Source organism: Muntiacus reevesi, chromosome 3 (genome assembly GCF_963930625.1).
Source record: "Muntiacus reevesi chromosome 3, mMunRee1.1, whole genome shotgun sequence".
Lineage (NCBI taxonomy): Eukaryota > Metazoa > Chordata > Mammalia > Artiodactyla > Cervidae > Muntiacus > Muntiacus reevesi.
Genome location: NC_089251.1, coordinates 114,817,687 through 114,845,083, shown reverse-complemented (window position 1 = coordinate 114,845,083; position 27,397 = coordinate 114,817,687). Strand labels below are relative to the sequence as shown.

Genomic DNA, 27,397 nt, shown 5'->3' with positions numbered 1-27,397 from the left:
CTTTTCTGCCCCTGCTCCAGGCTCCTAGTTCCTTCCCTGCCAGTGCCTCAGAGGAGGGGAGGCAGCATCATGGCGCCCCGCGCGGCCGCCATCCGCCAGACCTGCTGCTGCTTCAACGTCCGCATCGCTACCACCGCCCTGGCCATCTACCATGTGGTGAGTGTGCGGGCGGCCCTGGGCGCTGTGTGCGTGTGTGTGCGTGTGTGTGTGTGTGTGTGTGAGAGAGAGAGAGAGAGAGAAAGAGCCCCACCCCCCAACTGAACCCCCTTGAACGGGAGGACCGTTGCTCACCCCCTCTTTGTAGAACCCCGGCCCGTCCCTTCCCTGCTCTGGGCCTTGGGGTCCCTCTCTGTCCAAAGTGCGGCCGGGAGTGGAGTTTTGGGGCGGGGGGACCTCTGCGGCAGTGGCAGGAGTGGAAGGAGGGGGTCCTCGTTCTAAGCGAATATGGCTCCCATTCTCTCTGAGGCTCAGTTTCTGCCTCTGTGAAATGGGGCCTTCTACTCCACGAGCTCATTCAGGTGCAGACAGCCCCAGATGTGAAAGTGCTTTGGAAACCCGGAATCTCGGGAGGAACGTGAGCGGGGAGTGTTGTCAGGAAATGGGGTCAGGTCACAGGCCCGGCTGCACCGACTCTGTCCCTGGGCCTGGGCCACTGGAAGGGATGGGAAGCGGGAATCTCCCTTTTGTGCTTCCAGAGGGGCCAGAGGGGCCAGAGTCCTCTTGGCTTGACTTGCATGTGAGCGGGGGGACTGGCCTGGCCCTGGAGACTGGGGCTGGTTGAGGAGGAACAGGCCCCCTGGATCCCCTTCGGAGGCTGGTGCGCACAGCCAGGCGTTGAGTCCTGTCTCTTATAAACTCAGAGCGACTCTGGGCGAGTCATAGCCCCCGCGGGCCAGAGGCTCTCTCTCTGTCTAGGTGGCTGAAGGTTGGGGTTCTCTTTTCGGGCCCTGTCCAGACCCATCCCCCCAGCCCACAGCTCTGAGACACACGCAGCTCACCAGACCCAGTGCCTCCCGCCCAGGGTGACTCAGGGCTTGTGGTTAACAGTTCTTTTATGAACCTGGAAGGGCTTCCTTAAAATTAGCCTAAATCCGGCAACGCTGTGGCAGGCTGCTGTAAACTGTTCAGACCTGGTTGCATCTGCTTCCTGTAGCAGGCAGAGCCGGCAGGGCCGTGGCCAGAGCCCAGCCTTCAGAGCGCTGGTGCCGCGCAGGGTTCAGCGCACAGTCTCTGGATCCTGACTCTCGGCGCCAGTCCTGGCCTCATCACTTCCTACCTGTGCAGCCTTGGGCCACTTCCTTAACCTCTCTGAATGTCTGTTTCCTCGTCTAAAAAAAAATGAGCTTGAGAATAATAATACCCCTCTGATGGGGTTGTCGCGAGGATCAAGGGTATAGATATCTACGAGGCACGTAGTGGGGCCCGACAGGTAGTTGAAATTATTATTAGCAGGGCCTCAGACACAGAGCCTGAGGCTGACCCATAAGTCAAGTGGTCAGATCCCCAGAACATTGGTTTTGGGCGGAGCTCAGAGGTTGCTCCGCCAGGCCCCTGCCAGTGTGAGAGTGATTCTGAGAGAAGTGAAAGGCATTTGACTGTCCCCAGACCAAGTCCTTAGGGCCTTTTCAAGCTCTGAGATTGTATCATGTTCTTGGAAACACAGTGTCCTAAGCAGGGGTGTCCCTGTGGGAAGCAGGCCCCTGGGTCTCTACCCTTGCTCTGCCGCTAACTGGCCATGCAACCCTGGACAGGCTGCTTCCTGGGGCCTCAGCTTTTCCCTTACAAGATGATGGATGAGGGGTGTGGACTGGCTCAGAGGCCTCAAACGCCGATGCGTCCAGGGCCAGGCAGCTCCTGTAAGTGAACGCCGTGGGGCCCATGGACCTTGCTGTGACCTGGGAAGCCTGTTCTGCGTCTGTTCTGGCAGCTGTTTTCTGTTTCCGCCGATTGTTGCTCTGTGGCTCCAGCCGCCACTCTTGTGACATTTGCAGAAACAGGAAACACGGGCTTTTATGTCACAACTTCTGCTGTCTCCGTGTTGGTGACTGATTTGAGAAAAAAAAAGAAATCCCTGGGCAGACCGAGGCAAATCTACTTGCAGGCTGCGGGGCCCGGAGTCTGCCCTGCAGACCCCTGACTTTGTGACTCTTGAGGTTTCCTTTTGCTCATGCCGTCCGAGATCCTCACCTGTTCACAGTGACGGGATGTCAGCCCCTGCCCACAGAGCTGGAGGGTGTGTGGGTGGGTGATCAGGGAGCCTTCTTGGAGGAGTGCCACTGGCAGAGGTGTAGTCTGGTTCTGAGGACGGTGGATCTGGGAGGGATAGGTGTGCAAAGTTGTGGAGGCTGAGGACCGTGGCTTGCACTTGGGACACTACACAGACCAACCAGAGACTTTAGGTTGGGGGGTAGGAGGTGGGAGGGTATTGGATTGATAAGCTAGATGTTGGACCTTCACGACAGGGCACTATTGCTATTTGGGACTGGTGCATTCTTTGTTGTGGAGAGTGAACGGTACACTGTCAGATGTTTAGCCGCATCCCCTGGCCTTTATTTACAAGATACCAATAACGCCCCACCAGCTGTGATGACCCAAAATATCTCCAGACACTGTGAACGTCTCCTGGGGGTGAAATCACACCCAGCTGAGAACCACCGTCTTTCATGTGGGTCGTGGGGAGCCATGGGATGTCCTAGAGCAGAAGGCAGGAGAAGGGAAGAAAAGTCTAGAAGCCGGCCTGGGCAGTGTTCTCTGGGCTGGGATGCTTGTTTGATTCCAGTGGAGGATGGTCCTCCCGCCCTCGCTATGAGAGGTCTTGCTCCTTCCCAGAAAGGGCAGGGCTTTCTCTGTGGCCTGGCAGTCAGGCAGCAGGTGTACTGTCAGGGCCTTGAACATATGGATAGAAAAGTAGAAGCTGCCTCCAGATGTATTGATCACCTAGAGTGGTGTCATCTGGAGCCAGTCGTGGGTGACAGCCCTGCACACGGAGAGCTATTCGTGGACGGGGCCCCTCTAGGGAGGGTTAAATCGGGCTCTTGTCATCCTGAGACAGTGCCACGGTTTATTGTGTTACTGGGGCGTTATTACTGCAGGACCTCCACGTCCAGCGGCCGGAGAACCCTCTTCCCCACTTCACTGGGTTCGTGTAGAGGATTCCCTGGGTCACAAATGATTTCTGACCCAGAGGGGCACACCTAGGGGAGTCCGAGAACTTTCATAAATTGATCTCTTTGGTTCTGGTTTCTCTGGCAGCCCAAAGCATGTCTGTCCCAAGTTAATGGCAGGAGATAAGGACCCCAGGAGATCCTTTTGCCCAGAAATATCTCCCTCCCAAGGTGCCTGGACTTCCATTAGAGATTCATTGGCTGATAAAAAGCTTACACCCACAGTGATTTCAGCCCTGTAGCAAGAGGATACACTGAAACAAGGCCAGGAGGAAATGAGACTGAAGCTGGTCTTGGCTTGTCTCTGGGTTACAGGTTGTGAAAGCTCTATTTTTTTTTCCTACTTTTCTGTATTCTCAGTATTTGCGACAATGAACATGTATTACTTTTAAAAATAAATGTTTTATTTTTGAACAGTTTTGGATTTACAGAAGAACTGTGAACAGAGTTCCTGTATACCCCCTTTCTGGACTCCCGGATTGATAGCCTTTTACATTAACATGGTGCATTTGTCACAACTGATGAGTCAGTATTGATACACTATTATTAACCATAGCCCATACTTTATTCGGATTTCTTCAGCTTTTCTCTAAGATCCTTTTTCTTTCCCAGGATCCCAAGTTGTATATAGTCATCCCGCCTCCTTAGGTTTCCCTGGGCTATGATAGTTTTTCGGATTTTCCTCATTTTTGATGACCTTGACAGTTTTGAGGAATATTAGTCACGCATTTTGTCAGATGTTCAACAAATGGGACTTGTCTGGTGGTTTTCTCCTGGTTAGACTTGGACAATGTGTTTTGGGAGGGAGATTGCAGCGATAAAGTGCCCTTCTCTGCACTGCATATCAAGGTATACACTTCCACATGTCTTATCACTGTTGATGTTGACCTTGATCACCTGGCTGAGGTCCTGTCTATTGTGTTTCTCCACTGTAAAGAGACTGCTTCTCCACCAGTGTTCTGCTTGACTTACAGGTCTGCTGGCAGCAGGCTCCATGTCTGAGGCACTGCTAATAAGAAATCACTCAACCTCTATTATTTAAAGGACCCTCTTGTCAACGTGGATTCGCTCTCAACATGTCTTTCTTTTCTGTGCCCAGCCCCAGGCCAGCACACAGGCCTGACTCTTCCATGGCCTCTGTCCTCTAGGGGTTCCAACCGACCAAGCAAAAACTGTGATAACGGTGCTGAAGGATAACAGTGCTGGCTTGGATGGGGGCACAGACAAGCCGCCTTAGCTCAGCCCTGGCATAGAAGATATGGGCTTCTCTGGTTGCTCAGAGGTAAAAAATCTGCCTGCAATGCAGGAGACACGGGTTCGATCCCTGAGTCACACAGGAGACATGGGTTCGATCCCTGAGTCAGGAAAAATCCCCTGGAACCCACTCCAGTATTCTTGCCTGGAAAACCCCATGGATAGAGGAGCCTGGGGGACTATAGTCCATGGAGATGGAGTTAGAGTTGGATTCTACTGAGCATACACCAGGTGGAGGCTGGGGATTCAGGAAAGGCTTTTGGGAGGAAGCCTGAGTGCTAAGCGTGAGCAGGACTTTGCTTGAGAACCTAGAGGAAAAAAGGGCATGCTGGCCGAGGAAGCAGCAGGTGAAGATTTGGAAGCCCTGAGAAGCTCATGGAGCTGGGATGGAGGGAGCAATGTACATGAGGTGTGGTAAGGGAGGTTGCAGAGGTCAGCAGGGGTAAGAAACTGGAACAAATCTCTGGCTTCTTTCATGGGTCTCTGCTTGCCCTAGTTCTCTCATTTCATAGAGGAGTGAACAGGCTCCAGAGGGTCCCTGACTTGCTCCAGGTTACACAGGGAGATGGGTGCTCCAGACCTCAGCTAGCAGCACACACCTGGTGTGTGGGATGAGCCCCACGGGTGCACAAATGAACTCCTTACCTGGTCCACGGCCCAGGGGTGGTCTGTCTGTCTGAGAGGCCCTTCTCCCACCCAGCGTTCGTTTCCTCTTCGTGGTCCGGCTCATAGGAAGAAGCTTCCTCCTCCAGGAAGCCCTCTTGTTGGTCCTCCTGAGAACTGCAGTGGCTCCTCTCTCTCTGCTCCACTTTGGGGCCTGAAAAGATCGTGGACTCTTCTCCATCACTCACTGATGCTGTGACTGAGCAGGCAGTTGCCTTTGCCGTCTGGGCCTCAGTTTCCTATCTATTAAATGGGGCCAGTGGTACCTGTCTCAAGGGTGATGGTTTTGAAATATTGAGCTGATGTGGCCCTATGAGAGAGGGGGCCTGGCAGGCAAGTGCCCAGTGTGGGCTGTGGGACGTGACCAGAGGCCACTCCCATTTCTAGAGCTCATCTGTTCAGAGTCTAAAAATAGGTCCTAACTGTTAGGTCCATCTGTTAGAACCTCTGCCTTCACGCCCAGTGGCTCCATGTGGGGCAGAAAAAACTTGCTCTGTATGCTGCCTGAATGGGGGGGCAGTGGGGGTAGGGTGGGAATCATGGCCCCTCTCCAGAGTCATGGCCAAGGCACCCTGGTGGGAACTCAGCTGTGCTCCCCATCTCTGGGCTGTGCACGCTGCCTTCTAGCTTACAAAATGTCAGAGGCCTTCAAGGGGACCCCTGGACCCACTGGGCCCAATGTGGGGTGGCAGGCAGGGCCTTCTGGGGAGCAAAATTAGTTGGGCTCTTCTTGCTACCCCAGGCCTGGTGGGCTGAGTGATGGTGGCCATTCATCTGTGTGAGGTGGGCCCGGATGGGCCAGACCCAAGACTGAGCCTCATCCCATCCCCACTTCCTGGTTCTCAAGCCCAAGGAAAGAGAAAGAAAGGGCTTCTGGAAATGGAAGGTGGTGAATGGTGGTTCCAGCCATTAGGGGGTCACCTTGGCTGGAGGGACCCACTGCTGTCAGAGAGCCATACCAGCCCCGCGGAGGGTCCTCCCTGGTACAGGGGCTGGGGCCTCACTCAGACCTGGCCCTGTGGCTGGAGGGCAGGGCCTGCGGGGCCCAAGGTTCTCGGTCAGCACCCTAGTCCAGAGCTGCCACCCCCCCTGCCCCGGAAGGGAGGCTTTTATTTTGAGCCCAGGGCAGTGGCTCAGAACCAGGACTTCTATCTGAGCTTACTGAGGCCTGCATTGGTCTCCCAGGGGACCCCACCCCACCGGGCGCCCAGAGCCTTTCATGAGGCAGGAAGCTGAGCAGGGAGCTTGCAGAGCGAAGGGGCTGGCTCCCCGCCTTCCAGCCCTCAGCCCTGCCTGCTGCAGGCCCAGTGGGTCCCTCTGCTTCTCTGAGCTTCAGTTTCCTCCCCTGTCAATGGGGGGCCAATAACCATGACCAGCACAGTCAGAGACTCAGAGAGAGCCAGGTGGGAGACCCAGCAAGTGCCTCACAAATGGGAGCTACCTCTGGAGCCCCCATTTGACAGAAGAGGAAACTGAGGCTTGGACAGGCCAAGCGACTTTGCAGCCTGGGGTAGATCCAGAACACGAGACCAAGAGTCCTGCTTGAGGCCCAGGCTTTGCCGCTGTTGCTCCAGACCGTGGTGGGAGAAGGGCGGGTTTCTTGGCAGCCGTGGAGTGGGATTCAACAGAAATATCCGGTGAGCCTTGTTCTTAGAAACACTGAGCCTGTGGGCAAAGATGCGGTCTCTATTTCACCTATAAAATGAGGGGGAAATGACCTCTCCTAAATGTCATAGTAACACTTATTATCACAGGGCGGGGGGCGTTTGCCCTGAAGGTAAATAAGGAACTGATGCTTTGTGGGGATAGTTTGGGGATGTGCAGGAAGTGGAGGAGGATGGGAGCGTGGACTCAGCTTGGAGGCTCACTCGGAGCCCCCAAATGGGTGCCCATAAAGGATGACCAGCTCCCCGTCATCCAAGAATAGCAGAGACCCCCTGGGATTCACCCGGTCAGAAAGTTCACCCTCAGTGCCTGTTCCTTCAGGGGAAGGCTTGCCCTCCTGTCTTCTTTCACACGGGCAGGTCTGAAAGGTCAAAGGGCAGAGGGCAGAGGGCAGGCCTTGCTGGACTGTCGCACTCGAAGCACAGGCAAGGGATGGGGCTCAGAGGATGATGCACTGGTTTTCCTGGACGTGGGCCCAGAGCGAGCTGCTCCCATGCCGGCAGTTTCCACTTTTCACTGCAAGGTGATGCAATCCCAGCCGTGTTCTCTGCCAGGTCCCGGCCTTTGCACGAGCTGTTCCTTCTCCCCGGAGTGTTTTTTCTCCCTTTCCTGCCAACCTCACAGTCACATCCCTGGAAAACCACATGTCCCCTTACCATCTCCTGCATCCCTCCACCAGCCCAGCCACCCAGTGGCAGCTCCCATTTCTGGGGGCGTCCTGTGTGCTGGGCATGTGCTGAGCCCCAGGTCACAGTTCCCCAGAGAAGCTTCTTGCAGTTTCCTAAATGTGCCTCATCCTTTTTTGCTTTTGCTGTTCCCTCTGCCTGGAACACCCTTCCTACTGCCCTTTGGGAGAAATCTCTAATTCTCACCACCTCTCAGAAGCCTTCCTAGAGTCCCGACTCCTAGACCCTGAGTTCTCAGCGTTTCCCCCTAGCCCAGGCTGGCTCCCACCTCCACCTATGGGGGCCCTGGGGGTCCTGTGGTCTGGCCTGGAGGCGGGAAGGCTCATCCAGGGCTTGGCCTTGCCTGATTCATCTTTGTCATCCCCAGGGCCTGACAACCCCAGGGCTGCCAATCTCAATTGTATTTTACTTTCGCAGACCTTTTATTGATGCATAATTTCTATAAGTACATGTCTTGATGACCTTTTTCAGGATGCAACATCCAGGTAACCTCCAGACTGAGAAATAGGACGGGACCAGCCCCCAAGGGCCCCTGGTGGCCCCTGCTCGTCACTACGCGGCCCTCACTGACTTCTTTCAACCCTTGTAGTTCTAGAAGCACCCAGGGATGAGTTGACACATCACGGGCTCTTCTTTTCTCTCAACACTGTGTTTGTGACCTTTCTCTGCATGACTGTGTGTATCCACTTTGTTTCCCCCTTGCTGTATACTATTTCACTGCATGAATATATCAGAGTATGTTTGCCTCTTGTAGGGAGGGGATAGACACGGGTTGTTTCCAGTATGGGGCCCTTACCATGGCCACGGGGACCTCTGGCTTGTTGTCCACTCCAGGCACGGTCACTTGGTCTTTCTGAAGATCACGTCTTTGGTGGCAGATGTCTGTCAACCTCATCTGCTCCGCACAACAGCCCTGCTAGTGGGTGGGGCCTTCTCTCTGTTTTACAGACGAGGAAACCGATGTGCAGAGGAGTCGAGAGGCCAGGTGGGGCGAAGGAAGGGCGGTTGATAGGAGGAGGGGGCGGGGATGGGAGGGAGGACTGTGCAGCTGGGCTCCCAGGGAAGTGAGGGCGGCCTGGCTGGGGCAGCCAATGAGCCGTGGCTCTGGGAAGGCGCACCAGTGATGGTATCTAGGCTGGCTGGGGAGGTGTCTGGGGAGATAGCACCGCAGAGGCGGGAGGGGGGAATGGCCCCCACCCAGTTGCCCCTGATAAGCTGTGACAGGAAGTATGGGGTGGAGTTGGGGGAGGGGAGCTTCCTCCCAACACTGAAGCATCTGGTTCTTTTCTCCCATCCTCTGGCTAGACAGCCCCAGGCACCCACCGCCCCCACCACTGCCCCAGGGAAAAACAGGGTGGGTGGGTGAGGTGGAGGGACTGAACTTCAGGGAGGGGGTGATGATGATGATGATGGGAAGGAGGAAGATAACAACAATAACGACAGCCTGAAGGTGCTGGAGTCCATGAGTTCCTTGGCCCCCAGAGCCAGAGGATGTGGGGTCAGGTTGGAGCAGCCCCGGAAGGCTGGAAGAACTGTGCGCTTGGGACCGGTTTCCCATTGTGTGAACCGCTTCATTTCCGTTGGCGAGGGCGGAGGACAAGCCGGGGCCTGACTCCTTGTGCAACCTTGGCTGAGGCACCCACAGGCCCCGTTCTCCTCCGATTGGAAGTGGTTCAGCAGTTCTGACCTCATTGGCTTGTGAGGAGGAGTCAGTGGAGTTAAAAGACAGGAAATGGCCCACGTACCGGCTGCCACATAGTAGATGCTCGCTGAGCGTTAGATCTCTCTGTAAATTTTACCCCCTGGAAGCTCAGAGGATAGGTCTCTGCCTGCCTGCTTATGAAAGGATGGGTCCTAAGCCCCTTCAGGAGCTCTGAGAAGCATGGGCCCCCATTCTTGGACTGGGAAATGGTGCTTGATCCCCGGAGTCAGGGGATCTGGTGCCATCACCACCTTCGCCATGACCTTCATCACCACCATCATCACATCATGCAGTCAGGCGTGCCGTGGACATCAGCAGCAACAGCATGGTCTAACAGTCTTTGCAGTTAGTTAATTACAATTCCCGGCAGGCCTGTGGCTAGCTCCGTCACCACCACGCTGCCACCTCCACGGTCACCTCTGTCATCACTGCCGGTAGGATCCTAACTCAGCCGCAGGGCAGCCAGGCCCCCACCTCCCAGCTCCCTCCCCGTTGTCAAGCCCTGACCTGACCCTCTCCTCCATTCAGCGGCGGCATCACCACCGCTATGGCCACGGCCATGTTCAATAGCGCTACTATACCCCTGCTCCCTCTTCCTCCTCCTCCTACTGCTGCTGTAGGGAAAGGCAGTTAGAGAAGGCGACATTTGGGAAAAGAACGAGACCAGCCCTTTACAGGAACAGATCACCTTTAATGAGGCAAGAAGGGGCAGCAGTCAGATTAGTGAGCTGCTGCAGTAACCCAGGAAACGAGTAAGTATACATAGACCTGTATGTGGAAATCTGTCTTAAGGGGTCCTGTTCTTCTCCAAGGTCGTTCAGAGTAGTTATCTCTTAAACGACTGGGGCAAGGAATTCTGGACTGGCCAGAAGCTGGGACTATCTAGGAGCTGGGGGTAATCAACCTTAACGTCCATTTGTTTTCTTCGGGTGAGAGAGTTCTTTGTTTTGCATAGAATGGTGGGGAGGACCTGGAGGGGAGTTTTAACTCCAGGCTATTTTGAGCCGCGTACCTTTTCTTCAGCTGCCCTTTTATTTTAGCTCAGGCTGTTGGTTGCTCCTCAGAACCGCCAGGAAAACAAGTAGAAATTCTCCTGGCCTCCCAGCCACTTCCCCCATCACAACGGCTTAGGGAAGTTGTGTGTTTGTTTTTGAGAAAGAAGAGCTGGGGTGGGGATGAAAGTGGGAACTGAAACCAGGGAGAAGGCGAGGGAAGAGGTGAGAAAGGGGAATGGAGAGTGAAGGCGGCAGTGGGCGGGCTGAGCGTGGTCAGAACTCGTGTGCGGTCGGGGTCGTGTAGCTTGAGCCTTGGTGCTGTGTCCGGAGGACTCAAGTTGATTGTTTCTGCAGTATGTTCGCTTTGTGGCCTTGGGCTGGTCACTGCCTCTCTCTGGGCTCCACATGCCCACGGTGAAGTCCCCTCTTTCAGGGAAGAGTCATTCCTGCCCCTGAGTTTCCTTGGATCTGTACTGCCACACTCCAGGTCTCTTCCTGGAATGCTTTTCTCTCCTCTCTGCTGGAAAACTCCTACTTCTCCTTCAAAGCCGTGGTCAAGCTTTTCCTGTTTGTGAAACCTTCCCGGAGCCTTCCAGACAGCTCTGATCAGTCCTTCATCAGGGACACTCAGCCTCCTGCATGTCCCATGACATGGCTGTGATCACTCTGGTTACCTGTTGGGTCCCTCTGGGGACTGTGACCCTGCAGGCCAGGGTCAGAGGCCTTTCCCGAAAGGGCCTGGAGGCGGTGTGTGCTCAGAGAGTGTTTACTGGATGAACAAACAAGGGAGCAGTTGTACACCTGCCGAACAGTGTGTACTGATGGGGCATTTGCTGTATTCCAGGCTCAGGGCTGGAGTGCCGTTTGACCTGATAGCAGCCCTGCCAGGCAGGTTCAATTATTATCCCATTTCCCAGAGTAAGAGACTGAGGATCAGAGAGGTTAGGAGCTTGCTCAAGGGCACAGAGCTGGGGTAGGGGCAGGGTCACTTGAGTCCAGCACCCTGGCTCTTAGCTGTAACTGACCAAAGATGCCATGATGGAGGAACAGGTGGGCGAGTGAATGCTGTGTGCCCGGGCACTGTGGGAGGAGAGAAACTCCATTCCTGTCCCAGGAGGGCATGAATCATGGCCCAGGCGGGCGCTCAGACTCAGGGAGAGGACAGCTCTGCTCTGGTGGGAGGAGGGAGGTGAGGGGAAGGGGAGGGCCAGGTGGCCTGGGCAGTCTGGACTCTTGGGGTTTCCTGGCCTCTCCCAGCGTATGCTATAGGTAAGTCAGGTACTTTCTGGAACTATAAACAGCTCTTGGTTGGGGACTTGGGTGGAGCAGTGAGAACTTTCTAATGAGTGGGGTACATTCTGGGGTGGGAGACCCCGGGCAGTCTGGGTGTGACATGCCATGGGCGGCAGGAGTTGAGCCATTCCAGTGAGAATAGGGGTGACTGTCTTCATTGGCGGAGGGGATGAGCTGAGGTCACGGAGGAGCCAGGACTCGGCCAGGGTTATCTAGCTGTGAGACAGTGGGAGAGGCCTCTTCTACCCCAGCTGTTGTCCCCTGAACTGTGGGCGTAGGGTCAGTGGCCTGGGGAGGGCTGGCGGATGGTTGGTGAGACCAGGGCTGGGCCCCAGATCAACCACTCAGCCTGGAGTGGAGCCTGGACTCTGGGAGCCCAGGCGACAAGGTTCATATCCCAGCCAGGCCACATGACTCAGGGCACGTGATTTTTCCTCTCTGAGTCTCCATTCCTCATCTCTAACATGGGGAAGATATTGGCTCTCTTGCAGGGTTTTGGGAGATGGCGGTGCAAGCCTGTAGATACAGGTCTGAGCACAGAGCAGGTGCTCAGGGAATGTCAGTTCCTCTCTGCTTCATCTCCTGTGGAACTGAGATGATCATCTTCCTCCTGGATCAGGACTGGTGTCTTCCATTGAGGGTTAGAGGCCAGCAGGGGGTCTGAGTCAGACTCTGAGGTTGTTCTGCAGGGGGTCTGAGTCAGACTCTGAGGTTGCTCTGGGGTTGGTTCCTGCCTCTGTGAGCCTCCAGGTTCTTATCTGGCAAATGGGGACAGGATTATCTCGCTCCTCCTACCGGAAGGTTGGGTGAGAAGGTGAAACGGGGTAAAGGAAGAGCTTGGTTTTAAGCACAGGTGGTCTTTTACAAAAGTGGAAATGCTTCTAGTGTCTGCTGCTGCTTCTCACACAAGCTGTGGGAGGTGGAGGAGGCGGCCGAGAGAAGGGGAGGCGGGGGCCCTGCTGGCTCTGCTGGGCTCTCACATGGGAGTGGGGGAGGAGGGCAGACCTCGGGCAGAGCCAGGAGGTGGGGAGATGCTGGGAGGACACTGGAGCGGGGAAGAGAATCATATCTAGCGCCCATTGGCCTGGGGTCCCACAAATGACCAGCTGAAAGGCTTTGGGCAAGTTACCGGACCTCTTTATGCCTCAGTTTTCCCGTCTGTGAAATGGGGGTGGGAGCATTAAGAACAGTTCCTTTGCCGGATTTGGGAGGATCATGGGGATGTTGTGGGTGGTAAACCAGGCATGGAATCAGGCTGTATAAATGTCCCCCCTCTTCCCTCTCCTTCCTGAGATCCCAGGATATTCAGGAGGGGGTGGTTGGAGATGGGTAGGTAGGGCGCTAGTAGCAGGATTGCAGACACGGCCGCAGGGCTATGGGAGAGTGTTAGGGCCAGAACTGAGAATCTCGGGAATGATTTGTGGGTTGACACCGGCTTAAAAGTGGGGTGATACCCAAGGTGACCACTGGGGCCTCAGAGTGACAATATTACAATTTCTGAATTGTTCAATCATGTTCTCTATTCATTTCTGGGTATGTTGTGTGTAAGTTTTATGATGTTCACTCTAAACCAGGATGGTAGCACATGCGTATGATTTGGGAATCAAGAAACAGACAGTAGTGTGTGCAAGCGGTTTTATTGACATAGGTACACAGTCAGAGTATCTGAGCCCTCTGGAGTCAGGAAAAGCAGGGTCCGAAGTGACTTGGGGAGCGGGGTGCGTGGGAAGGCATCGGGACAGCCATGGGACCCTGGTACTCCAGTCTCCTCATTGTCCCCAGCTTGCTGTGTGTCCTTGGTCCAGCCACCTAACCTCTCTGAGCTTAGAAAATGAGCAGAAGGAGTTTATAAAAGAAGCGGACAGACTCTTTCTAGCAGCTAGAGGTTGAGACTGTCTGATTTTGAGTTTCGTCCTAGACTCAGACAATCCTGGACTCTTGGGACTTCAAAGGCTTCCTGTATCACGGCTGACAGATACTCGTGCATTTCTAAGCCCGGCTGTGGCGAGTCGTCTGTGCTCTGCTCGCACATCCCAGGGAGCCCCAGAGCTTACGGTCTTTCAAGGTGCCCTGTTCTGTCCTGAACTGAGCCGTCATGTGCCTCCCTTTCTCTTTCCTTCTTTACAGGGGAAACTGGGGGAAGAGGGGCTGGAGCTCCCGCCTTCAGGAGGTGAGGAAGCAGCCTTTCTCTCTCAAGCTGTTTCCTGTGGGTACCAGCCACAGCCCCAACCACATCTGCCTTCTGCTCTGAGCTGCTTTTCTCCTATTGAAACAAAACCTTTTTCACCAGGTAGAGGGGGCCCCGTGTCAACTCATACCAGCCAAAAGCAGCTTATGCTGACCACCCACCGCAGGGCTTGAAGCTCAGTGCTTTGCAAACACAATTTATTTCCCATTAAATCCAATGCTTGCCAGTTTCCAGATGAGGGAATTCGGAGAAATAAAGTGACTTGCTCAAGGTCACATAATGACCTGGGTTTGTATCCATCTCTGCCTGACTCTGGAGCCTAGCTCCTCATCAGTCTTCTTTGCTGTTCTTTCCGCCCCTTGAACAGGATGTAATATGGCAGGAAGACAAATTGAAACCTATGTCTGAGCTAAAAAAAACCCATCACAAGTCAGCCAGGGGGAAACAGATGGTGGGTGTCTAGTTGTTTGTCAGCTGAGCATCAGTTACTAGTGCAGGGCCGCCTAGAAAGCCCATGCAAACTTGGGCCATATTAATAGAGGTAGGCCATCCACTGCAAGGGAGGAGACAGTCTTTTTCACAGTGTGGTCAGATAGCACCTGGAGAAGTGTGTGTGTATGATGGGGAGAAGGCTTGCTGTAAGGACATGAACTCAATGAAGATTAAGTTTGCCGTGGATGGAAGCATTCAAGCAGAGGCTGCATGGTATAGGATTCCTACCTTAGAAGAGGGAGGGCAGGGATAAGGTGACCTCTGAGGTCCTTTGAAACTGCAGCGTTGTGGCTGAACCACAGCTATTGCCAGGACCACAGCAATGTCCATCAGGTTTGCCCCTTCTCTGTCATTCTTAGCAAGCGTCCCCTGAGGGAATAGGGTTTATCTGTTCATCCATCCATCCATCTGTTCATTCATCTACAGCAGCTAGAGCAGTGAACAAGAGAGACACAGTCCTTTCCTCAGTTCAATTCAGTCGCTCAGTCGTGTCTAACTCTTTGCGACCCCATGGACTGCAGCACACCGGGCCTCCCTGTCCATCACCAACTCCCAGAGCTTACTCAAACTCGTGTCCATTGAGGCGCTGTTGCCATCCAACCATCTCATCCTCTGTCGTCCCCTTCTCCTCCTGCCTTCAATCTTTCCCAGCATCAGGATCTTTTCCAGTGAGTCAGTTCTTTGCATCAGGTGGCCAAAATATTGGAGTTTCAGCTTCTGCATCAGTCCTTCCAATGAACACCAAGAACTGATTTCCTTTAGGATTGACTGGTTGGATCTCCTTTCAGTCCAAGGGACTCTCAAGAGTCTTCTCCAACACCACAGTTCAAAAGCATCAATTCTTTGGCACTCAGCTTTCTTTATAGTCCAACTCTCACATCCATACATGACTACTGGAAAAACCATAGCTTTGACTAAATGGACTTTTGTTGACAAAGTAATGTCTCTGCTTTTTAATATGCTGTCTAGATTGATCATAACTTTTTTTCCAAGGAGCAAGCACCTTCTATAATCCAGAGAGAATAATAACAACAGCAATAATAGCACAGATTGTGCTTATTATTTGTCAGGTACTTTAAGTGAATCATGCCATTTGGCCCTCCTACAACCTTATGAGACAAATATTAGTATTACCTCCATTTGCATATGAGGGTTGAGAAACCAGGAGGACTGGCATTCAAAGATCAGAGGCTCCCAGGTCTGAGTTGATGATCCCAAGAACTTGAATTTCTGTTATGCTCAGATGCTATGACTAGGATCTTGTGATGTCCAGAGCCTGTCGTTATAAAAAGGGGTACACAGCAGGGGCCCAGTCCCTGGTGAGAGTCTTCTGTTTCCTCCACTTCCTCAAGCCTGACCTTCAGTAGTCACAGTTACCGCTTTGCTAAGAACTGGGTGTGGTTCTTAGTGCTGTCCTGCGATGTTCTCCTTTACTTCCCCCATTAGCCTCCTTAGGTAGCTCTCAGGTTTATCCTCATTTTACAGATGGGGAAACTGAGGCACAGAGAGGTCAAATAATTTGCCCAAGTTCACATAGCTGGGAAGAGGAAGGTTAAGAGCTTGAGCTGCCTCTCTGTCTAGGCCACGCTGCATCCAGGATGCCTCACTGCCCGGCATTCCACCTCCTCCAGGACCTCTCTTTACAGGCCCCAACTGCACACTGTCGGGGTGTGAGCGGTTGGTGGTGGGGCTGTGCAGACCCCGGCTCACTGATGCTCTGTTCTGCCCCCAGATCATGAGTGTGTTGCTGTTCATCGAGCACGCGGTGGAGGTGGCCCACGGCAAGTCCTCCTGCAAGTTCTCGAAGACGGGCTACCTCAGGATCGGTAGGTCTAGGGGAAGCTGAAGGGTGGGGAGGGGTGAGGGGAGAGGCGCCAGCCAGGGGTGGGCCAGCTGGGGTTGAGGCCCTGCCACTTGTCCTTTCTGACGTCTGCAAGTGGAGAAATTCCCATGTGTCTGTACGAAGTCTCCAGGTGTGAGAGCAAATGGGAGGGTGCTGGTGGCTCAGACAGTAAAGAATCTGCCCACAGCGTGGGAGAGCCGGGTTCGATCCCTGGCTCAGGATGATCCCCAGGAGAAAGGGAATGGCAACCCACTCCAGTATTCTTGCCTGGAGAATCCCATGGGCAGGGGAGCCTGGCGGGCTACAGTCTATGGGGTTGCAAAGAGTCGGCCATGACTGAGTGACTTTGCAAACCTAACCAGCCTTTCTAGGCTGCACTAGTGGCAGGGGAAGCAGGACTCTCCCCTGCTTACCCCAGACAGCCGCCCGTCCCTCAGCTCCTCCCGTGGGCTCAGCCCCTGCTCACGTCTCTGGTCTCATCTCTCATCTCTTTCTGCTCCCACCACGCCACCCTCCCCCTGCTGCGCCGACCACATCGAGCCGGGCCCTGTCTCAGGGTCTCTGCCTGGCCTCCTGGCTCACGGGCCACCTCCTCAGAGGCCTTCCCAGGCCGCTGCCACTCCACTCCCTTTCTTGCACCGTCCTTGTTACCTGAAATGTTCTGTTTGCAACTTGGTAGCCCCTCAAGACTGAGAACTGCAGGAGGGTGGGGCCTGGGCGTTCTTGCTCACGGGCATAGTGCCCACACCAGAGGTTCCCAAAGTGTGGTCCTTGGAACCTGGAATGCCTCCCTCGGAGGCACTTCTGGGCCTCTCACCGCTCTCTTTGCCTTGCAGCCGAACTGGTCTCCAGTTTCCTGCTTATCACCATGCTCTTCATCATCAGCTTGAGCCTGTTGGTTGGCGTGGTCAAGGTGAGGGCCTGGTTGGGGAGGGGCAGGGGAGTTGGGACCTGGGGGGTGGGCATGGAACGCTCGCTGCCCTCCTGCCCTCTCCTATTTCACACCCACTACATGGGCAGCCCTGGATGCTGAGAGGTGGGAGGCAGGTATTTGGCAGAGATCCAACTTGCACCCTGAGATCTTCACACTTAGCTTTTGGAAACCCTCCCCTTTTTCCATGCCAGACCCCTCGGGCTGGAGGCCCCGGTTTCCTATGAAAATATGTCCTCCACGGGTGAGGGTGTGCTCAGCCAGCTGTGGCCGCTGCTCATCACTGACACTTTGGCTGAACTAGCTGCCGAACCACATCCTTTTGAACTGCAGGTGGTGGCAGGGAATTTGGTAGAGAGAAAAGGAAGGGGCATTTTGAGGCCTAGGTAGAGGGGAGGAAAGCAGTGGATTTTGTAATCAGTGAGAGGAGCCCAAGCAGAGGGGAGGGTGTAAATGCGTCTAGCTCAGTGCCATCCAGCTAGTGGATGAGAGAGACGGGCTGCGGCTCGGCCTCCTGCGAAGAGGAACTTGTCTGTCCCTTGGCACTCTTGGGAGTGGGCAGGAAGCCAGGGCCCAGGTCACACACTCAATGGGAGCGGGCCCCAGAAAGAGAGTCCTTCCTGGGCAGATGGTGGGCCGGGCATCCCAGGACCAGCAGGGTGGGGTGGTGATCTGGTGCTGGTTTGGAATGTCTTCACCTTGCTCCAAACACCACTGTTCACTCCCTAGCTAAGATCACTCTTTCGGGAGCCCTGCATTGCTGGGAGGGCTTTCGCCTTGGTTCCCGGTGGCTCCTGGGGTGTCGTGCTGAGACACAAATGGTCCTGCTAGGAAAATGGATCAGATCGTCCCTGAAGCTTCTGAGCTTTAGCCTGGGCTGATTCAGCTGCCTCCTGAGCGATTTTGGATAACCACATGAGAAACCACGAAACCACCTTTTCTCTGATTTTGTCCCCAACTGTGGGTTCCTATGAATTCATACTGGTCACAGTGGTCACTTGCTTTCAGCTGAAGGAGAGGGATGTCAGCCTCAGCCTCCCAGGGCCTCTCACTGTGACTGAACATCTCGGGAGGCACGCTACACAGAGGCCAGACCCATTGTTAAAGCAGCGCAAGCTTTCTTTTTCACACTTTCAGGCCTTAGCTCCTCCCAGCCCTGCTGCCTCCAGTGCACATCCCTTCCACCCCTGCTTCTTTCCAGCTCTAGTCCCAGTGCCTCCACTTCCAGGAAGTCTTCTCAGATTCCTTTTCATCTGTCAAATGGACACAAAGTCTTTCCTGCTTGGGTTCTTAAGAGTGAGTTGAGGCAGACCCGGGTCCTAGAGCCCCGCGCACTTGTCTCTGTAGATGAGGACTGTTTCTGGTGTTCCTGCTGTCTCCCAGGACACCGAGACTCAGGGCCTGGGTCTTGCCTTCTCCCCGTGTCCAGAATCTCGCTCAGAGGAAGGCATGTGGATCCCCACGGGGTAACCTCAGCTGAGCTGCACAGATGATTTGGGAGAGCATAGAGTTCCCAGGGAGGGAAGGACGTTCTAGGCCAGGTGGGGGGCGTCAGGGACCCTCAGGCTGCATCGGACAGCTTGTGCAAGGGACCCCAACCATGCTGGACTTGCTTTTCAGAACCGGGAGAAGTACTTGCTGCCCTTCCTGTCCCTGCAAATCATGGACTTCCTCCTGTGCCTGCTCACTCTGCTGGGTTCTTACATCGAACTGCCTGCCTACCTCAAGTTCGCCTCCCGGAGCAGCAGGCGGGTGGTGAGTATGTCCCGTGTCCCCGTCCTGTGCCTCCCAACCTCCAGCAGCGGGGACAGAGGCGCTCAGGCCGGTGAGGGCGGGAGCCCACAAGGCCCCTTTGTAGTTGGTAAGCTTGAGCAAGTCCCCGAGCCCCTTCAAATCACCCCATGTTTCTTCCTGTAAAATGTGTCTGAGATCATATCTCATCCATATGTCTAAGTATTAATTGGGGAATGCGTGCACAGGGCGCGCGGCATGTGGTAAGTAAGCATGGAACAGAGGTGAATTTACACCATAGGAAAGGGGACACCCCATTTCTGTCCCCAGCTCCTGCTTTGTCCCTCCTTTGTAACCACGTTGAAGAAAGGAAGGGAAAGATGGTGAGCATCCTTGGTGGGAATGCCCATGACACCTGGTGCCAATCACTGACTGCTTTCACACTTCTCCTGTCTGTGGCCTTTGAGGAGACTGACCAGCTATACTACAGATGACCCTGGGCTGGGAGTAAGGACACCCTGGCTCCTTTCCTGGGTCTGCACCAGCCTGTGGTGGCAATGTCTGAGGAATGAGCTTCTGTTTCTTTCTGGGTACCATGGACCAGAGAGTTGTTGGTGTTTCTGGCTGGCAGTCTCTCAAACTGAGGATCCACTCTGTGCCCCATGGTACCCAGGCTTTTGGGTTGGGGCTGACTTGCTGGTCTGTCTTCTTCTTCCCAGAGCCCTTCCAAGGTCCCGCTGATGACCCTACAGCTGTTGGACTTCTGCCTGAGCATCCTGACCCTCTGTAGCTCTTACATGGAGGTACCTACCTATCTCAACTTCAAGTCCATGAACCACATGGTGAGTCTGGGCTGAGGGTTCACTGCCGTCACTGATGGTGTGGCCTTGAGTGAGTTGCTTCTCCTCTGTGTGCCTCAGTGCTTATGCTGGGTTCTCTGAAAGTGGAGCTGGGTGGGGAGATTCTTGTGCGAGTGATTTCCTGAAGGAGAGTTCTCAGGAAGAAATCTGAAAGGAGCCAGGGAAGCAGGTTAGAGAAAAGGAAGAAGCCAGGCAGATGTGTGGCTTTAGGAGTAGCCCTGTGGGATTCCAGAGGACGCCCTGCAGTGTGAACCGCAGTGCAGAGATGGTGATAGTTTTTCATTGCTCTGTAACAAGTGATCTGCAAACATAGTGACTTAAAACGATAAGCAATTGATATCTCAGTAGTTTCTGAGGATCGGGAATTTGGGAGTGGCTTAGCTGGGTTGGTCAGATTCAGGGTCTCTCTTGAGGTTGCCTTGAGGTCATGTGACTGTGGACTCCGAGGGCTTTTCTAGGTCTGGAGGATGCACCCCCAGGCTGGCTTACTGGCACGTCTCTGGGGCTCTTTGCCTCGGTTCCCAACTATGTGCACCTTTGAGAAGGCTGCTTGTGCATCCTCCTGTCATGGCTGCCAGCTTTCCCCCAGCGAGTAGCCGAGTGAGGAGGTGAGCAAGGAGGAAACAGCCATGTGGTCTCCGAGGTCACGTGTGCCTCTGGCACATCCTATTGTTTGTGAGAAGTGAGTCCCTAAGTCAAGCTCACACTCAAGGGAGGAGTGTCAAAGGATGTGTGCACATGTTTGCATATGCCACAGGGATTGTTCTCCCAGAGCAGGACCTTCCATCAACCAGTCCTGCTGTGAGCTGTCCCTAGGGGAGGGGACATGCCCCCCAGGTATTTCAGGATTAGGTGGATCTGTCAGCCAAGACTACCCTCTGGAGAAGGACATGGTTGGGGGGTGGGGTGGGGAACAGGAGCACCAGCCAGATAAGGGCCATCTGGATGGGCATCAGCTGCATTTGCCTCTCTGGGTTTGCTCCCCTGCCAGAGAGGGCTGATGGTAGGTTGCACTGGCCTCCCAGGGACCTTGCAGGGATCATCTGAGATAATGTGTTCCTATGTGTGTGGAGAGCTGGCTTTTATTCCTGTTAGAGTTCCTTAGGGCAGAGGCACTGAAATGGCCCCCAAATCTGTTGCAGAATTACCTCCCCAGCCAGGACGGTATGACTCACCACCAGTTCATCAAGATGATGATCATCTTCTCCATTGCCTTCATCACTGTCCTCATCCTGAAGGTGAGTGGTCCTTGCCCCATGACTCAGGGAGGAGTGATGAGCTTGTGCTGCTCTGGGCCCTCCCATGCCAGGCTGTTAGGAGGCAGGGAGGCGTGTCTTCCACTTCTGCCCTCACTGCTGTTGGTTCCAAACTTCAGTGCTCCCCACACCAGCTCCTCTGACCCCACATGGGATCCTCAGGAACCCCCTATTTAGAGCAAGTGGATCTGTGAAGACCCAGCTGGGTTTGTCAGGGACTTAATGTGTGACTCAGAGAAACCCTGATCTAGGGGAAGGAGGAGCTATTCTGTCTGGAATTAGATTCAGAAAGACCTGGATTTGAATCCCAGCTTTTCCTTCTGTAGCTGTATGGTTGGTTTTCAAGTGACTTCTCTCTGGGTCTTGGGTCTCACCTGTGAAAGGCACATCCTATGTCTTGCTTTGCCCGCGTCAACAGTTTTATGTGATTCAGGCACCAAAATGTAGACAGGTCCTGAGGTCATATTATTAGAAGTTTCGTGATGAGAAAGAGGAAGGAGATTGGTTTTATTTTTCTCGGGAATAGTCAGACCCAGAGGATAGAGTTCCATTTCAGGTCCCAGTTCTCAGAGATATGGTGACAGGAGTGTGTTAATTGTATCAGTCTCTAAAAACATACTGATACATCTCTGGTCAATAATGGGCTTCCCTGGTGGCTCAGTGGTAAAGAACCTGCCTGCAATGGTCAGTAACATTTGAGTAACAGAAGATGTGTTAATACGTCTCTGGTCAGTAATGTGTTAATAGCAGCACAACAGGAAGATGAAGGGGCTAGACAACTCTGCTGTCTTAGGGAGTCAGTGAAACCGGGGCAGTTCAGCTTGAGAAAGAAATGACTCAAGGGGGATGTGATCACTGTCTCCAAGTACCCGAAGGACTCTCATGGGGATTCTAGAGGCCACTGTGGGGACCTGTGGCCGGAAGCCACAGGGAGGCTGATGTTGACTCAAGAGAAGGAAGGGCTTTTAAAAACGTTCTTTTCTGATTGTGAAAGTAGCATATGATCGCTGTAGAAATTTAGAAACTACCCATGAGCAGAAAGAAGACGATCAGCCCACCGTCCACCTCCTCTCAGAGAGTAGCACCTCGGATATCTGGGTGCATTTCCGCCCCCTCTTTTTTTACGGATGGTGTTACCAGACATCACTGCCTCCTTTCATCTGAGGCCCTGAGCAGTCTCTGCTCTCAATGACAAACTGGAAACAGCTTCACTGCTTTTAACCCTCCCTCAAAGGACTGAGCTATCACAAGTGCATCAGTCATACTCAGTGAGAATATTTCTGAAGGCTTGGGGGGAACCCAAGTAGGGTGTTCACATCATACACACTGCTAGAGAAAGGTGCCCAAATGCCAGCACGAAACTCCACCCCCAGTCCTCTCCTATTCTTTATTCTCATCCAATGAGGGAGGGTGCCTCACTGGCCACCCTCCACCTGCTTGCTTTGCCTGGGCCCTTCATATTTCATTCTTTCATAGCTCATTTTATTTATTTTGGCTCCCTCTAAGTCTCCATCATGGGATTCCATAAGGCAAGGAACCTTCTAGATACCTTCCTTAGAAGGCAGTTTAGGGGCAGAGAGAGACTTACTGGCTCTTGTTCCTTGAAAGCACCCCTGGGGACTTCACTCCCCACCCCGGAAAACTTCTCCCCAGTTCTTACATCAATTGCTAAGAGAAAACTATTGCTCATGGCATCTGATAGATATATGCATCTGTACATATAATTTTTATGCATTGATAAAACACTACTGCATACAGTTTGGTAATTTGCTTTAAAGAAAAATCAACATATCATAAGTGATTTTGTAGAAAACTTTTCTGCCTGTCAGCTCTGTCTCAGGAGGGGTGGAGCCACCTTAGGAGGTGGTGAGTTTCCTGTCCCCGGGGTGAAGAAGCAGGATCTGCAGGAAAGTTGCCAGGGTGGCTGGAGGGTAGCCCAGAAGCCTCCCCAAACCTCCTCCCCGTGCTGAGTCTATGGGGCAGTGAAAAGGGAAGCACTTTGGATGCCTGAGACTGGCAGGTGAGGCCCCCTCCAGCCAGAAGAGGGGTCTGAGCAGCAGCAGTTGAATGTGGCTTTGGGGGTGAACTGGGGCTCCCCAGGAAGCACCTAGCCTCTGTCCCAGGCCTGCTGGGGCAGTGAGAAGAGGATCATGAAGCATATCCTGACCTGGGCCTTTTTTCCAGGTCTACATGTTCAAGTGTGTGTGGAGATGCTACAGATTCATGAAGTTCATGAACTCGGCTGAGGAGAGGAGTGGTTCCAAGATGCTACAAAAGGTGAGCCTGCTGGGCGGTCAGGTCCCAGGTCTGCCCCTCACTGTGTCACTGAGGGCAGGTCTCTCTGCCTGGCTCGGTCTCAGTTTCTCCGCTCGTGAGGTGAGAGTTGGGCCAGAAGAAGTGTGAAGATCCCTTTCCACTCTGATTGTCTAGGATTCTGTTCATTCATTCATGCATTAAACATCTTCTGCACCTTACTCTTTCTTGGCCTCACATCCAACCCTTGGGATGCAGAGAAAATTAAGATGCCACCCTGTTCTGGAGGAGAGCATAGTCCAGAGTGAACCTAGATATGGAGATTCAGTCGCAACTTGCTGTGAAGCTCAAGGGCAATGGGAGCACAGAGGAGGCACCTAGCCTTATCTGGGGTTTCAGGGAAGGCTTCCTGGAGGAAGCGGCACCTGATCAAAACTTAGACTGTCAGTTGGTACAAATTAGCTGAGAAAGGGGAAGGGATCTTCCAGAAAGAAGGGTGAAGTGCACTAAGAAGCAGCTGATTGGAGAAATGATGCAAAATTGCAACTGGTTTAAATGATTGAAGGCTCAGTTTCCTCATCTGTAAAATGGGGATTGTATTGGTTAAGACTTTTTTTGGGTTACTAGTGTCAGAAACCCAACTCAATCTTACTTACGTTAAAAAAAAATAGGGAATTTATTAATTTGTAGAACTTGAAATTTCAGTGTAGGTCTGGTTCAGGTACACCTGAGGCCTGATGTCCAGAAATGATTTCATTTTCTGACATCCCTGTCTGCATGGTGACAAAATAGCTGCCAATAGCCCTAGACTGACATCTCACCCTCTAAGTAATCCCAACAGAAAGAAAGACATTCTAGGAGCATGTCTGATTGGGCCAGCCTGGGTTACAAGCCTATCCCCATACCAATGATGGATTCCCAGGGGGGATGAAAATCTACTTTGAGTGACCACCCCAAGTCTCATATCCACTCCCTTAGGTCAGAAGGATGATCAGTTCTTCTGAAAGCGCATGGACTGAGAAAGTTTTCCCAGGAAGAATGGTATAATGTTCTCAAAACAAGGGGGCTTGATGCTGAACAGGCAGAAGCAAGTCCATCTGCACCTGTCTTGTTCGTGTAATGCCAGCAGATAGTTAGTACCCAAAGCATGCTAGTCATCATCCTCATCATTATTTTCATCATCTTGCCAGAGGTGGGGGTTTGAGCTGCTTGATCCCGGGTTGGGATGGTGGTCCCATCTGGTCTGTTCTCAATCCTCATCTCTCTGTCTCTCCCAGGTGGTCCTGCCATCTTATGAGGAAGCTGTGTCTCTGCCATACAAGGTTCCGGAGGGGGGCCCAGCACCACCCCCGTACTCAGAGGTGTGACGCTCGCCAGGCCCCAGCCCTGGTGCTGGGAGGGGCGGAGCTGCCTCGCAATCCGCTTCTTCGCTTTGGTGGCCCCCGTGGCCTGGGTGAACCACCTGACTGACTTCAGGACCGTCTGCTTGTGTCCCCCTCGCTGGCCTGCTTTTCCTGCGGGGCCTGGCAGATGCTCACAATGGGTCAACCCTTTTAGGCTGAATGATTCCTCGGGTCTCAAAAATTCAGTCCAACAGCCCTTGGCTTCTTTCGATCAGCTCTGACATTGGTCTACATGATTGGTCTTTCTAAAGTCAGTGAGTTTGCTTATGTAACTCTCAACTTGACCAGTTTTACTAAGGGGCTGACAAATCAAAAACACACTTGTCAATTCAGTGAAAATAATGTGGTCAAACAACAAAGTCCGTTGCATTGGTTTGTAAATAGTTGTCAATTCACAGAGCAATTTAGTCAAGTAATCATCAGTTGATCCTCCCCACCAAATACATATGTCCAGTTTCTTCCAATAGTTGTTTAAACAATGATTAAGTCAGCCAACCCTCAGTTAATTTAGTGATAACATCCAATAATAAAAAAAACTCAAATTAGTCCCTAAACCATTCAATGCAATCTAGTCCAATAACCCAACTGCCTGCTGTGGTCAATTCAGTCCTTGTGAATCCTGAATAATTGTTCATTCAAATGAAAATGCAGTCAGGCATTTGCCAAAACAGGAAGTAGCAGTTGTTTTAATCATCAAACAGCCCCTACAGACACACAATAGGTTTGCTAAAGAGTTGTCATCCTCAACAACCAGTAACTCATGGCCAGTGTGGTCACATAGCCATGGGTCCTGGGAAACGGGTCTCCTCAACCGCGGTCATCTCTAGTAACGCACTATCAGCCCATCCTGCGGCCTGTCCACCGCCAGCTAGCCGTAGGCTACCCAGCTCTGCCTGACACTTGGGTCAAGCAGAAATTCAGCCCTGAAATCAGGCAAATGCATTTGTTGGACTAAATCCACAGGTTAGTTCAGTCAAAACAGGCAAACCCTTTGTGGGCACAGACCCAGCCCTGGGGGCTTATGTTGGTGGGGCCATAGGGAAGGTTTTGGTACCTGTACCACCTGTTCTGTCTGCCTCCCTGGGGGCCAGGATTTCTGAGGGCACAGATCCAAAGGTGGAGAGAAGGCCACAGAGGCAGGTTCTCTGGGGTCTGTGAGGGGGGTGCAGAGGGAGAGGGCTGTGCAAGGGGCTCCCCACCAACACCCCTTGTGTCATTGCTTTGTGTGATGGGGAAGAAGTTTTAATAAAGCAGCAACACGCTTCTCTTTGGCTCATGTGGTTCCTAAAATATGGTGTGTGGCCAGGGTTGGGAAGTCAACCTTCATCACTCCAGCGCGCGCGCGCGCACACACACGCACGCACACACGCACGCACGCTGTTCTTTCGGTCCAGAAACTCATAGGGCCCATGTCCAGGTAGGGAGTGTCATGACCTGCCACTGTTTCTGATCACAAATCATGGACCCTGTAAACACCCTCAGGTTTCCTAGGCAAGGTGTGAACTGCATTCACCTGGACAGCACCCACCTGGGGCCAGGTCCCATGCAGGGCACTGGGGTGACCACAGTGGATCTGAGTAGCCTCCAGTTACCCTTCAGTCTGGGTAAGAGGAGTCAGAAGCATAAGTAACTGTAAATAGCCTGTAATGATTATAACACCGTCATGGGGAAAGTCTGAGGGACCCCGTCAGCCAGAGGAGACTTCTTGGAAGAGGTTTCATTGAGCTGAAGGATGAAACGGCAGCAGTGAGCACAGTGGGGAAGGATGTTCTGGGCTCAATGTGATAGGCCTTGTGGAGGTGGGGAGAGGAACTGGGGGAGGTAGCCCAATGTGGCTGCAAGTAAGGAGGGTGGGGAGGAGGTTGGCAGTGTCTTGGGGCCTGGATCATGAAGAGCCTTTGTGTACATCAGGGTTCTTTGGCTGCAAGCCCACCCTGGCTAACTTCAGCTGAGAAGGGCACTTATAGGAAGGAGATGGTTGCAAGTAACAGAAAGTTTAGTGAGCCAAGTTTACTGAAAACAGCAATCAGAAATAAATGGTGGTCGTGATGTTTCTTGGCTCATGTAAGTGAAAATTCGGGGAATTTCAGCTTCAGGCATGGCTGGATCCAGGAATCAAAATCTTCAATAATCTTTCTCTCCTTTCCCACCTCTAGACTTCTTCCATCTGAGTTGGGCTCTGTCACCAGCACCAAAGGAGACCTAGCAGAACCTTGAATGCCATGACCAGGAGTGTGGGCTTATCCTGGTATAGCGGACTCTTTGAGGGGTTTTGGGCAGGGGAGTTACAGGATCGGACTTGGGTTTTAGGAAGGAAGAGACCAAATTCTGGGACCCGTAAAAAGGCTGGTGAAGTCCCCCTACAGGAAAAGAGAGAAGGGAATTTGAGGCATGCTGTCAATCTGTTGGAGTTGTCAGCTTTTCTTAAGATTGGCAGATTTCTTCATGGATTTTTACCCGCTCTTTATCCAATGCCCAAACAACGATAAGGTGAGACTCTAATGGAGATGGACAGCAGTCTCCCATTCATTCACACATGAGGGAACTGTGGCCCAGAGACATCAAGTGACTTTCCCGAGGCCACACAGCAGTCAGGGGTTAGACTAAGTGCCTTTTTATTCTACTTGCAAGGCAGGTTTAGGGGGTTGGGGACACAGTCTGTGTGAGCTCTTGCTTCATGATTCGTATGAAGAGAGCTCCCCCCACCCTGAAACCCCCAGTAAGCGGGAAATTGGGGGCAGAGGTCACAGGAGGAGGGGGCTGACCTTGCCTCCAGCCTTGCATCTTCATCAAGAAGTTGTCGAGGGGCAGTGGCCGTGTGTCCTGAGGACAAACGCTGAGGTGACACTCCCATCCTCCTTCCCACTTCCACCCGTGGCCTGAAGCCAAGGACCTGGCAGAGATGTGTGGTGGAATTGTGCCCTGTGGCCAGGCGGCTGGTGGGGGGGGGCTGGCCCGAGGAGCAGGAAATAGCTGGGTTTGGGGAAGTCACGTGGCCCGGGCCAAGCCAAGCCAGCC

General features: G+C 53.2%; 1 protein-coding gene across 1 annotated transcript; it reads left to right on the top strand.

Annotated features, from left to right (window-relative positions):
• LAPTM5 (lysosomal protein transmembrane 5) lies at positions 1–25,650 on the top strand. Its single transcript, XM_065930244.1, has 8 exons — positions 1–156; positions 15,835–15,928; positions 16,782–16,858; positions 18,497–18,631; positions 19,327–19,449; positions 20,610–20,705; positions 22,908–23,000; positions 24,254–25,650. The coding sequence occupies exons 1-8, from the start codon at positions 70–72 to the stop codon at positions 24,341–24,343; spliced, it is 795 nt and encodes a 264-aa protein (XP_065786316.1). The 5' UTR covers positions 1–69; the 3' UTR covers positions 24,344–25,650.
• The last annotated feature ends 1,747 nt before the right edge of the window (positions 25,651–27,397 follow it).